Genomic DNA, 13,509 nt, shown 5'->3' with positions numbered 1-13,509 from the left:
GAAGCCGGTAGCGCTCAGGCAGCCCGGCTCTTAAACCGAGCCGAAGAGTCAGGGGAGGAGCAGAGCCTCCGGCCGCGGGAGGGGAAGTGCCTGGCCGGCATTTTCCCGGACATGTTCGGCTTTTTGGCAATTCCCCCCGGACGGGGGTTTGAGTGCCGAAAAGCCGGACATGTCCGGGAAAAAGAGGACGTATGGTAACCCTAGGGGAGGGGCTCAGTTTCTGAGGCTGATGGAGCCTGGCGCTGGGAAGTCCTGTTCAGCCCTCTCTGGTCCCTCCCTTGCTAACAGAGGATTGTGCCCTACAGCACAGTTAGTAGTGTTTTATCCAGAATACAGAGTGAGACATGGGGCCTGGGACTGAACGACCCTGAACTTTGGGAATGTCCAAAATCCCAACTCAAATCCAGCACAGGATGTTGCAAATGGCCCATCTTTTTCTCATAGGTTGAACCAAACGAAACCCTGAAAACGTTGGTACGTTCCCAATCCAGGTGCAAATCCATTACTGTTTAGACTGACGCGGCTGTAGGCTCGAGTCCCTTTTAAGTAATCAATGGTTTCCTTGGCTTTTCAGTATTACTGCTGCAAGAAGGAGGAATCTGAAGAGGATGAGGAGGAGCCAGATTTTGCCGTGCATTCCCACATCCCTCCGCTTCACAGCAACCGCAATGTAGTGCTGACCAATGGGCCTTCGCTCTACTCCTCCTCCTCCTCACCCTTCAGCAAACAGCACTCCCAGTGCAGGACTGTCTGCCCTAGTTGTACCCACTATGATCCACCTACCTTCTTTCTGCAGCAGCCGGATGAGGTCCACAATGGAGGCGACCGGGTCAGCTACAAGACCATCAGCCAGGAAGATATTGAACTGCCGGTGAACGTGACCAACCTGCAAGCTCTGAACCCCAACCGGCTGTCAGCCATGCGAGAAGCTTTCTCGCGCAGTCGGAGCATAAGCACCGACGTCTGAGTGGCTGGAGCCCCACACCGTTGGGCTGCCCGGCAAATGACCCCTCAGCGTGAGGCTTTTTCTATGCCGTTGTGGCTTTTAACAACGGTGAAACTTTTAAAATCCATGGAAGTGTTTTAAAATGATGAATGTATTTATACATTAGATAGGCATATAAATATACTAAATCACTAGGTAAAGGGTAAGCAAAAAAAGCCAGAGAGAGATGATTGTAGAGGTTGCAGCTTGTATGTGGTAGGTTTTCTAGTGCTGTACATTGAAAATGTTTTCTTTTTATACTGAGGAGATTTTGATATTGTGCATCCTTTCCTACACCTAAAAAGGGCCCTCCATACCCATCATCGACAATTGCTATGGGGTAGTTTGCAATCTTAAAGGCAGGTTTCCTGCAATGGCTGACAAAGCGGATGAGCACTGCACAGGTGAATAGGACTCGACAGCCTCTTTTTGTGGATGAAATTCACCCCCCCCACAGGGGACCTGCAACCAGGTCTCTGCACCACTGACGGCCTCAAAGCAGGACCAACTGGGATTTTGTCACGCAGAGTCTTGTGCAGTCTCTCTCTAGATAGGGGTGAATTTCCTAGATCAGCTTAATTTACTGGTTAGTAAATCCTAACGGTTATCCATGAGCTTTCTATGAAGCCGGCGCTCTCTGTCTCCCTCTTTTTGGGCACAAGTGCTGAAGGGAAGTGCCTTGAGGTTAAGGATGCACAACTCTTGTAAAGTCTCTTCCTTTAGTGGAGGTCCCCAGAGCTGAAATGTATCAGGCATCTGGAATCAATGGAAAGTATTTTTTTAAATAGCACATGCAAGAACTTTCAGGTTTTTCTGTAACGGGAGAACAGTGCACTGAGCAGTTTTGGTTTTGCAAATATTACCAAAAAACCCCAACAATGCCACACGCTCTTTCTAAACTGGGGAAATGAGGGCTAAACAAAACTAAAGAGGACATTTTATTTTTTCCATCTGGAAATTTGTCACATTTTAGACTTAAAACAAAGCAACAGTCACATTCTCAATTACAAGTCACCGACAGCGCTCAGCTAAATAGGATTGCTAATTTGCAGCAGTAGCCAAGGCCATGTATGGCCCAGAATGGGGCTGCTGTGCAGTCATTAATGGCCAGGGCACGGCCTCGATTAGCTGTTTTCCCATTCCCTTCTCCTTACGTGGCTTTGCACAGGGATTGCTCTGGAAGAGGCTTTGTCCGAGTTTTCAAGGTCATGCTCGCCGCAAAAAGTAAAAATGCACCATTGTTTTCCTTTGTTTTGATAACCGTTCAAACCCTGCCAAATTGTTGTCATGCTAGCAGCCAGAGAGCTAGACCCCAGCGGGTCTGAACCCAATCAATAGCCTGGTTTAGGTCGTTTAACATGAGGAAGTGAACTGCTGCCTGTGTGCACTGAAATTAGGCTCAGGCTCATAGTTTCTGTATGCTGCAAATCCATAAGCACCAAATTCTCTGGAAGCTTTAGAGAGCCGTTGACTGCTGTGCTGATGTAGTAAGGCACTTCCCTGGCTAAAGCATGACAGGGATCGTTTTATTCGTTTAAATAACAAACCATCTACAATTTCTTTAGCAGAAGAAGTAACCAGCAGTGACCGAAGCTTATGGAAAGGTCTTTTGCAACTCACTCTCTCAAGGCTTGTTTATCTGGTGCATACAATTTGTTCTACGAACCATCTCCTTTGTAATGGCACTGTACATTATTCAGGCTAACAGCATTGCTCTGTAACTGCAGAACGACTCGTTCAGCTACAGAGCATGGACTGGCTGCAAATAGACTCTGATTTGCTCAGCGCCATGCTCTGGTTCAGGTTGCTTCATTACAGACCTGCTCTCGGCAAGGAAAGCGGTTGTTTATAACCACTGGATGCAGCCGAACTGGAAATGATACTTTTGACCCTGAGCTTTTTTAATTCCATGGGAGACCTTCTAAAGTACTCGTCATTCTTTAGGACTTAATAGCTTAGACCATCTTGGGGTTTTTTGTCTTGGTTTGTAACAAGTTAAATATGCTGGATTTATTCCTTACTGAGCTCCCTAATAGGGGACGCATTGCTGTAAATGTGCTCATTGGGAATGTTCCGTCTTCTAAGTGATCTGATGTAACAGCGGCTGCTTCTACCGGTTTCTTCCATTGTACGAGTCTTATTCGAGTTTGTTTCAGCTGCATTTAGCCTTTGGATTCTTTGCATTTCTGGTGGCTGTTCTTAGAGCGCCATCTTTCCTCTTTTTTTTTTCCAGTAGATTTTTGAAACTAAGCAAGCGATGTCGTCTGTTTCACTAACCTTCACGTGGTGAACTGTTGTACAGGACTTCTGGACTCACTGGGGGGGAAAAAAAAAAGCAAATAAAAAAAATAAACGACTCTTTGCCATGATTTCAGAGGCTGAGTTTTTTTTTATTGGCGGCGTTTGGAATCATATTGCCGAGTGTTAATCATGTGGGCTCCTAGAGGAGGGGTTTTTCCAGAAGTGCTCAGGATTGGCCCCCCCAGTCCTGGAAGGTGCGCCCTGGGGGCAACTTATCCACAGAGTCATAGGATTATTACTTACTAGTTGTATTTACCATAATGTCTAGGAGCCCCAGTCATGGCATGATGCTGTGTGAACAGAGTCCCTGCCCCGAAGAGCTTATATCCCATTGACTTCAATAGGTCTCCTCCCGTAGTAACGTAAGTGATGCTTGTTTGCAGGATCAGGCCCTGCGTTTACAGTGACACCTATCCAATACCTCTTCATCAGCACCAATATCCAGGGACAGACATGCTAAAAATTCAAGAATAAAACTAGATACCACCATAAATATGACAATTTTATTAAAATATACATACGAGTACAAATTAATGATTATAGGGCTAAAGTTCACTGTTTGTAAACAAATATATTAAAAAGAGCACGTCTTTTTTGTGATATAAAGTGCAGTTATGTTTCATTATTATATACAATGTCAGCATTATGATTTTTATAAGGCCTATGAAACTAAAGTTTGATTATAAGATAAAATTCTCTGAAAAAGTATACACCTACATATTACAAAAGGCTTTGGCTTGCACTCATTTAGGGAATGAAATTCAGCTCCCAAACATAAAGGAAATTAAGGCTAGAAAGCAGGCTTGTGGGATGAATTAGAAAACAGGTTATAGGATCCTCTGCTAAGGCAAACATAATGGTGCTTTAATTTCACATGGTTGACACTTTGACGTTCTCAATTTGAAACTCGCACAGAAAACAAAGAACAGACCTTTTAAAACAAGTGACTGTTTGGCATTAAGAGTGAATCAAATATACAAGATTCTATGTACAGCTTTTGATAATCACATGCTACCAATGTACAGTAGTAACGAAGCTTTCATGTCAGCTTCGAAACAAAATGTTGATGCCATTTCCCGCCGTTACGAGGAATCAGAATAGCAGTTTTGCAGTGGTGGAAGAAAACATCCTTACCCCAAGTCTGCGGCACATTTAACGCTTAATAATGCTGGTATGATGAGTTATCGGTAAGTGGTTACGTCAAACCCGGGAGCATCACGCGGGTGTATGTTACTTCTCCTGCCAAATGCTGGATGCTCAAAATGAGTCTACCCTTAATTCCTTCCATCTCCAAGTGCTGCAGTAATTAGTCTAATCTCTCCACTAGGAGTGGGGAGCCCTGCAGGACCTGCAGCAGGCTTTGCTGTAATACCAGTGGCTGCAGAGATTCACTTTGATTGCCAAAGCACAGTTCGTTCCAGCTTGGTCCTGACAGCTGTCATCTAGAGAAGAGAAACACATATTGGCACTCAGATGAGTGAGGTCAGAAGGCAACAGTATGAAAAAAAATTAGTCTATGTTATTAGCTCATTTCTCCCACGCTATTTAACTCCTTGCCTCCTGGGAGGTTTTATTGATCTACAACCAAGACCTCACCGTGCCTGGCGCTGTACAGACACGTAACATAAAGACAGTAATGTACGTATCATAATACACATGTGAAATGATCAAGAGTGCAGCAGTATGATGGTAAAAAATCAGAGTGAGAGACCAGCTGAATGGCAGGAGGAGGCCCGATCCAGTTCCATCCGGGCGCAGCACACATTCGCTCTCAATAAAGGGAGCTGTGGTGAATCTTGGAGCAGGTGGGAGAGTGGACGAATGGGAAACCTTCCTCCCACAATGAGGCTGCTGAGCGGAGCCAGGACCCATCACTTAGACGGCTGGAAGGACTTGCTGGTGCACAAGCATCCCACCTAATTGCTGTTTTTTTTAGCAATACTTTGCCCCTCCATGCTGCCTTCTGGCCCAGGGTCACTAAGCGCCTTGCAAACCTCACGACTGCGAGCAGGCATCACTTTCCCTGGGTGACAGATGGGGGAGCTGGGTTACCAGCGGTGACACGGCAAGGCCATGGCAGAGTCAGGCACAGAACTCAACTATGACTCCCAGGTTTGTGCTTTAGCTGTAGGACTATTCTAATTCCCAAATCCTATTAGTGAATTAGAACTAAATGCTCACTAACACTCACGGTTTCTTTGAACCACCAGACTGCACTCAGATAATGAGATCGTTACAAATCCCCCAGTACATTCAGAGACCAAACTCATGAAAATAATGGCAGAGCTGAAACTTACTCGAACATTAGTGGGAATTCACAGAGACGCATGCTACCAGAGTTAGCTTGCGCAGAGTTAGCTTTTGTCTTCAGGCCAGAGTTTTATTCCTTTGAAAGGCACCCCTTAACTTAACACGGCCGTCTGCAGGAATAGCATGTGTGAGGCCAACTTATCCAGACACTCATGGGCACCTGCCACCATTACGCGTTTGCTGGGCTGAATGCAGATTTTTTTTCCATTGGAAAAAATACAATATAATAATACTACTCGTATACAGCTTGGACTTCTGATGTAACTGATCAACCTCTATAAAACACCCCTGGTACAAAAAATTGAAACTGGTATTTAACCAATAAACACCAGAAAAACACTGGAAACGGTGACTCAGTTTGTGTTGACCTCACCCCTTTCCCAGTGCAATTTGTTTATAAAGGGGCTTTCTCTGCACCCTAGTTTGTATTGAAGGGCTTGTCTACAGGGAGCAGTAGTGGAGTCTACAGGGATATGAGTTCTAAAGTGTGCTAATGTGTTATGCATTAATTGGTCCACGTAGACCCTGCCGGTGTGCTCTGAATGTGCCCTAGTGCACTTTAATGTAGTATTGTTTGAAACAGTACTATGTGTTTATACAAACAGCCCCAAACCCCCCCGATTATTGCTATCTACAGTACACTCAAAAATAGCTAAAACAACCCCCCCCCCCAAATTTAAATTAATAAATCCAGAAAAACTCTGTAGACAGCGTCATTTGTCAGTAAATTTCAAAGCACTTTACAAAGGTCAGTATCATCATCCACATTTTAAAGATAGGGAAACTGAGGCACAGAGCCTTGCCGTGACTTGCCCAACATCACCCAGCATCCCAGTGCAGAGCCAAGAATAGAACCCAAGTGTCCTGGGTCCCAGGCCTGTGCTCTGTCCCAAAGCCATACGGCCTCTGCTGCATCTAATTGCACAGTAGCTAGTGGTCCTCATGAATCAAGATGCATGCATAGGTCCCAAATCACTGTACAAACAATACACATACATTGCCACTGAAAAGCAGCCATCTCTGGGGTGGAGGGCAGCTACGAGGCATATGACAAGTGCCCCGAGCACTATGTACCAATGAGGGGAAGTAACATGTTGGCCAGATTTCTGCTCTTACGAAAAGTGCCACAGGACTGGCGTGGAGGGTGCTCAGCACCTCGGAGGATCAATGCACCTGGGAAGTAGTAGTGTGAAAATGGCTTATTCCAGTTTAGCTTAAGCCCCTTCCTACGCAACATAAGTGAACCAATAACGGCCACTCCTAGAGCAGACTGTGTCCCCACAGGGGTTAGACCGGTATAACAATACCTGTGTACCCATATTGGTTTAGCCTGTATAAAGGTATAGTCTGTATAAATGGTAAAAACTTTCCCATGTAGACAAGGCCTTAGTCTAGCTCCTGTTCCTTACTGGCTTGCATTGAAAACACGTCCCCAAACCCTGTCTTGGCAACACAATCTGGATTCTTTCTCCTCACCTGGTGGCTCAGTAGGGCAGGGCTGCAGGTCACAGGTTTGTTTACCAACAGGCTTCACAAGCGGGTCACAGCCACGAACAATATCTGTGCCCTGGTAGCACTTCACATCTCGCATTCTCACGCCAACGCCGCAGGTTTTGGTGCACTGGGGAACAGAGCGAGACAGAGATATTGTTGGCAGAGGCAGCAGGCCTCCAAGGGCTGTGCACTGAAAACCTTGACTAGACACTGACGAGCCCTGTTTTTGGGGTGCACAGCGATTCACTGCTCTCCTTTCAGAAAGAATCAAGTAACCCTGTCATGGTGCAACAGTTTTCTTTTAAATCAAATCGTTGGTGGCTGCGAAACCAATCCAAAAACCTGCCCGCCTTCCCTCAGCACAACACAGACATCCCCCCGCCATGCAAAGCCGGGCATCACTCATGTCCCACATTAGCAGCATCTAGGCCTTGCTTTGACCCTCTGCACAGGGCGGTTTCATGCCTGGGGCTGGTGTAGCCAAGGGGAGCAGCACAGCACGCTGGGTGACACCCAGCCCTCAACGACCCAGTCCCCTCCGTTTTTGGGATGTCAGCCGAAACAGGGCCCGTGGCTCGGTGGGCCTCGTTCAGATGTGGCAAAGCCAACGCCACCCTGAGTACGGCCTGTCTCTGTTTACTGACGTTTGGCTGCGTTGTCACGCTGGCATTGCAGTGGGAGCTGCTGTGTTGATTCTAGACTACACCAATGACTGGTTTTAAAAACTAAACTCAACGAGCTGATCGGACCTTTGAAGGGCCTGTGGTTATTGATTTGCCTTTGAAGCACCATGCACGGCTATTGTGCGAGGCAGGACGGAGGCTCAGCTGCGGCAGTTGGGCCAGGAACCCCCACAGCCAGACCCAGCTTTTGGGGTCTGGATTCTGGCCACCGACTGCAAGACAGGAGTTGGCCTACAGCTGCTCCTGACACATGGTTGAAACCAGAGTCAGGTCCACGGTTGAGTTTTCACGCGGTTAGGGAGTTGACTTGTTACACAATTTCCTGGGATAGATTTAGGGATTTCGTACATGTCATGCCCGAGAACTAGCCCCGGTGACTGGTACACCCTCATTCATCACAGGACAGGCTGTAACAGGGCAAAGCTTCTCAGCAGTGACCCCTACCTATGTGCCTCAACCCTGCTCTGTAGGGACCATCTTTAGGCACGAGAGGTCAGCTCCTCCTCCATGCACCATTCAGGCCGTGCTCTCTCTTTGCAGAGAGGCGAGGGGGACTTCACACTAGCAGTAGCGACATGGGGATGCAGATGGCTCCCCACTGGGAACTGCCCCAAAACTATCGACAAAGAGACAAGGTGGGTGAGATCATATTTTTTATTGGACCAACTTCCATTGGTGGAAGGGCCACGCTTTCCCTGTGAAGCTCGAAAGCTCATTCCTCCCTCCAAGAGAAGTTGGTCCAATTAGCGATATTACCTCACCCACCTTCTCTCTCATCTCCTGGGACCCACATGACAGCAACAACGCTACAAGCAAAACCAGCAATGCTTTCCCCAGTACCACACAGGGAAATCTTTGCCTATTCCTCTGATCCATCGGCAGAGTACACACCGGGAAGTGTTTTCCTGCTCCGAGTCCTGCTGACCCCAATTCTCCCAGCCCCACTCTCTGCCAATATCTCCCCCTTCTCTTTTACAGCTCCCTCCTCTGTCCCATAACACAATTACTACGGCTGCCTCTGCAGACTAAGCCAGACTCCTACAAGCAATTGCAAAAATAAAATAACCCAAACACTTCTTTTCATTGCTGTTCTCCAAAAGCACAGAGAGGACTGATTACATCCTGGCAGGGCCCGCACTCCGCTAAGGCTGCCTTGGCACCAGTAGCCAACTCCTAATCAGCTCTTGGCAATCGCGCCACGCCTCTCTGGCTGATCCATCACCGGCTGTGCCATGTGAGCTAAACTGGAACCGTCATCCTAAGGTGCGCAGGCTTCGCCGTGCCAGACAGAGCAGGGCAAGGATCTGGCTCTTTCGTGGTGGGGGCAGGGCTGGGAGAGGGGGGCGCATTTTCCAAGGATTGCTGTGTTGATGAGCAGGTGTCACTCATTCACAGTGCACGTATTCAAACAGCCTTGCAAAGGAATGGGACTCCCCCCTCCCTCGCATCTTTAGCGAAAGGGAGGATGTAGCACCCATGAACAGCTCTAGATTGACCACCCCGGAGATTGGCATCCTATGAACATAACAGGCATGTGATCAACCCCACTGAGCCGTCAGCAGAGTGAGCGTTTGAAAACATTTTACTGCTCCGGAAAGAGCAGTTTCCACGTGCCCTGCACAGGAAGGGCCACACAATTGCCTCTTCCCCCCCCGTGAGGTAAGCCGCCGGGCTCTGCTGAGGGTTCCCGCCAGCGTGCCCATCAGCAATGATGTTACTGAGCATTCAGCTACTGCTTCCCAGCGGCAGAGCTCACAGCGCTTTACAAAGGTGCACAAGTGCCATTGTCCTCATTTTACTGACCGGGAAACTGAGGCACAGAATGGGGAAATAACCTGCCTAAGCTAACGCAGCAGAGACAGGAACAGAACCCACATCTCTTGGCGCGTAATCTGGTGCCCTATCCACTGGACTCTCCTACTTCTCACCAGGATGCTGCTGCCTCCCATCCATTAGTCCCCTGCTCTGATCAGATCCCCGGCTGCCCCAGAATACACCCTAGACCTCAGCAATTCCAGTTCCTACAGGCTGCACCTTACCTCAGACCAGGGAGTCGTGTACCACTTGAAACAAGGCCGTTCAAAGCAGGTGGTTTCTTCTATGGGTTTCTTGGTGACATCACAGTCGGTGGGGTTCCGTGTTTTGATTTTCCCATTGACGATCTCTAGGCACAGCACTATCCTCTTCTTCACCCCCCCGGCCGCACGTGGTGTTGCACTGCCAAGGACAGAAGCCAGCCAGAGAGAGAGACCAAAATGAAGCATCGGAGAGACGTCCAATGTTGTGTGACCTCAGACAGAAGAGCCCGGAGCTCACCGCGCTCCCAGCCTGGGCTCACTCCTGGCCTCCAAGTGAATGATGTCCACAGGCATATTCCCCACCAGTCTGCCCAGGATCCCACGCAGGCCCTCCACCACCCACTGCCAACACCATGGGGGAGCAGGGGGTGGAATCACACTAGTGACCTAGCAATGAGGCCATTTGAGGCACTTGAGCTCTCTAGTATTATCCCCACTTGGGGAGCCTGAGGTCCAGACAGGGGACATGCTTCATAGCAGGTCAAAGTTGGGGAACAGACCCAGGAGTCAAGACCCCCTTCAGCACCCTCCCTCCCGAGGCTCGCTCCCTTAGATGGATGGGCCGGCCGCACCCATCGGTTGGAACAGGCACGTCTCGAGGTGGGTTGGCTCTTACCCGTTCCCAGTCCTGTGCCAGCCAATGGGAAGGGCAGTTCTTGTCCCCGCAGGGGTGGATAGCAAGCGGCTTGGTCTCCAGGTTGCACTGGGACTCTGGCACCACACGGCCATCGCTGGTTTTACAGTACACGTGCCTGATCATCCTCCCTTGCCCACAGCTGCCACTGCACTGAAACAAAAAGAGCAGAGAGGTGCTGGTGAGTAATGGGAGGGTACAAATACCCCACATGCCTGTGAGCGGCCCCGCTCCTCCCTGATCCCTTCTTCAAACACATGGCTGTTGGGAAGGCTTCCGTGAGACCCTCATCTCGACGGGGCCATGGCAGAGTGGGCGGGATTTCTGTGTGTCTCAATCTGACCTCAGGTGTAAGTCCCTTGGGGCGGGGACCGTGTGTGTACATTTTTGACTGGGCAAAATCAGCTCCCTTATGGGCAGCTCTTAACAATATGGAATGAGTTACCTCAGGCTAACTAGGAACTGGAATTTTACTAAGCCTGACAAAGAGCCACATTCTTCGTTTCCCCAGCGTGTTCTGAAAGTCAGGGACCCTTTAAGGTGTCTCAAGTTGGGCACCCAAAAAAAAAAAATCACAAAATCTTGGCCAAAGAGTTTAGGTGACTTGCTCCCAGTCACACAGGGGGTCTGTGGCAGAACTGGCTATTGGACCCAGAGTCCCAGCCCAGAGCCTTAACACAAGACCATCCTTCCGTATGAAAACAATCCCCTGCATTGATTGCTGGTGATCTCAGCCAAGAAACAACGTATGCCCCCGAGTTAAAGGCCCCCAAATATTATGGTGGTAGCCATTTATTTTTAAAACCTAAGGACATCGATGGCATATGACCATGACGGGCTGGACCCTGCCACCCATGCTCACTGAGCAGCACAAAATGGGACTAGTCAGGAATACGGCACAAAATGAGGGACGTGGCTGTCAATGCATCCCTGGGAAATGGAGTTTGGTCACCCCTAAACTCAAGTCTCACTGGCAGGGGAGAGGCTATAAGGGGAATAGAGAAAGCCAAGTGTTTTGCCTGTATTAGAGGAAACAGGTGGCAGCTTTCAAAGAGACCATGAAAAATAAGGTAAATGGTTATAAATATATCCCCTGCATTTAAATAAAAGGAACCCCACACAGGTATTGTCTTAAGCTATATTTTAAACACCGAGAGTTCCCATGGGCTTTTGTTGCGGTTCTTTAAGGAGATGCGCTACATCCCACAGTGCAGCCGTCGCCATGGAGACCACTTATTTTTAGACAATGCCAATGAATCAAAATCTATATAAAAATAGCTTGGGAACAAGGTCCATGTGACACAACCACACAGCACCTTTTTTTGTTAAGAACGTTTTGGGGGGGAGGGAGGGTTGGGTGGAAGGTTGTTTTGAATCGCATGAACTTTGGCAATGTCAAGCAAAGATTATACCCAGAGGTGATTGAGCCAGGGATAAGAGACCCTGTCACCTTCATGCAGCAGATGGAAAATGCTAAAGTCCTCTAACAGTCAAGTCCCAGGGAATTTTGCCTGAGGAAGAACTGAGCAAGGATTTCAGGCTCGGATCCACCTGCAGGGGGAGACCTTTGTGCTGCAGCCAGGAAAACAAGGGTCTGATCCTTAGAGATGCTCTTTAACCTGACCCCTGCATCAAAACACTCCTAAACTAAGAGGAAGTTTGGTGCTGGATCCAGATCTGAATCAGAACCTCTACAATTTTAACAATGGGCTTCACTTGTGCAAGGAAGTGGCAGTGCACCCCTAACTTAACTGGAAAAATCACATCAAAGCTATGGAAAGTTCCGGGGGGGAGATAATGCAAAAACAGGCACAATGAGCCTTGAATCTGTGGATCAAATTTTCAGCTAGCTACAAGCCACGCTCAAAGTTTGCACATCCGCTTTTGCACATCCAACTGACTGTAAACTCAAAGGAGGGCCATGCTTTTCTGCACGTGTACACTGGAGATTCCTGCACCCCAGGGCTTGTGTGCTGGGGAGGCCTCATGTGGCATGAGAGATCTCCCAACGAAGAGCCTCACCAATGTAAGACTGAGCAGAGGAAGGTATGTTGGCTGCCAGGTGGGGAGGTGATAAGTCTGTGTCACTTAACTAGTCACCCTACTGCCCCTGGATCAATTGATTAAGCAAGCCACTTCCCTTAAATGACCATTGAGCTATGACTTGTAAGACACCCAGGAGCTCTTAACGATGGGGATAGAAAACCTGCTCTATTGTGACATCTCTCTCACACTCCACATCATTTCATCTATGTTCACCACATCACTTCCTCTGGCCAGTCTCACAAACAGACCAGCCGGGCTGTAGGGAGGGACACACTCCTTTTCCACTCACGCCGAACAAAAGACCAGGCTAAAGTAACAGCAGCAAAGATGCTCCTCTCCTTCCAAAACCCTCCCCAGTGAATTCCTCCTTTACTTAGGCCTGGTCTATACTACCCGCCTGAATCGGCGGGTAGAAATCGACCTCTCGGGGATCGATTTATCGCGTCCCGTTGGGACGCGACAATCGATCCCCGAATCGGCACTCTAACTCCACCAGCGGAGGTGGTAGTAAGCGCCGCCGACAAAAAGCGGCAGAAGTCGATTTTGCTGCCGTCCTCACAACGGGGTAAGTCGGCTGTAATACGTCGAATTCAGCTACGCTATTCACGTAGCTGAATTTGCGTATCTTAAATCGACTCCCCCCTGTAGTGTAGATGTACCCTTAGAGTTGAAGCGGAACCAAAACAATAGATCTGAACGCGGAGCTTGACAGATTCTCACTCACTCAGATATGACCGAGACAGAGAGAGGGTGAGACCACAGCTAGCGCGCCTAAATATGAGAGACCCAACCATGTAAGATAGCCCCTGCTCACCGCGGCTCTTAAAGGGCAATCATTCTGGGGAGAAAGAACTGGAGATTATTACTACAAAAGCATCTCTATGTCACTTGACTGCCTGATTGAACAGAACCAGGGTGAATACTACCCCCTCTTCCCCCCCCCCCCCCCCCCCCCCCCCCCCCCCCCCCCCCCCCCCC

General features: G+C 48.7%; 2 protein-coding genes across 3 annotated transcripts in view; one reads left to right on the top strand and one right to left on the bottom strand.

Moving 5' to 3' along the window:
• FAM163B (family with sequence similarity 163 member B) overlaps positions 1-3,345 on the top strand; it is a 62,474-nt gene extending 59,129 nt beyond the window's left edge. For both annotated transcript variants that reach the window (XM_034752088.1, XM_034752087.1), the window contains one exon: positions 575-3,345. In XM_034752088.1, coding sequence (XP_034607979.1) covers positions 575-967 — 393 coding nt within the window. In that variant the 3' untranslated portion in view covers positions 968-3,345. The remainder of the gene's footprint in view (positions 1-574) is intronic.
• A 475-nt stretch (positions 3,346-3,820) lies between these two features.
• The window catches only part of ADAMTSL2 (ADAMTS like 2), a 45,430-nt gene continuing 35,741 nt past the window's right edge, over positions 3,821-13,509 (bottom strand). The window contains 5 exon segments of the mRNA XM_034752146.1: positions 3,821-4,728; positions 7,073-7,217; positions 9,813-9,968; positions 9,970-9,990; positions 10,468-10,638. Coding sequence (XP_034608037.1) covers positions 4,610-4,728; positions 7,073-7,217; positions 9,813-9,968; positions 9,970-9,990; positions 10,468-10,638 — 612 coding nt within the window. The 3' untranslated portion in view covers positions 3,821-4,609.

This window comes from Trachemys scripta, chromosome 17, assembly GCF_013100865.1.
Source record: "Trachemys scripta elegans isolate TJP31775 chromosome 17, CAS_Tse_1.0, whole genome shotgun sequence".
NCBI lineage: Eukaryota > Metazoa > Chordata > Testudines > Emydidae > Trachemys > Trachemys scripta.
Note: the sequence above shows the minus strand (reverse complement) of the source record. Positions and strands in the feature narration are given on the sequence as shown.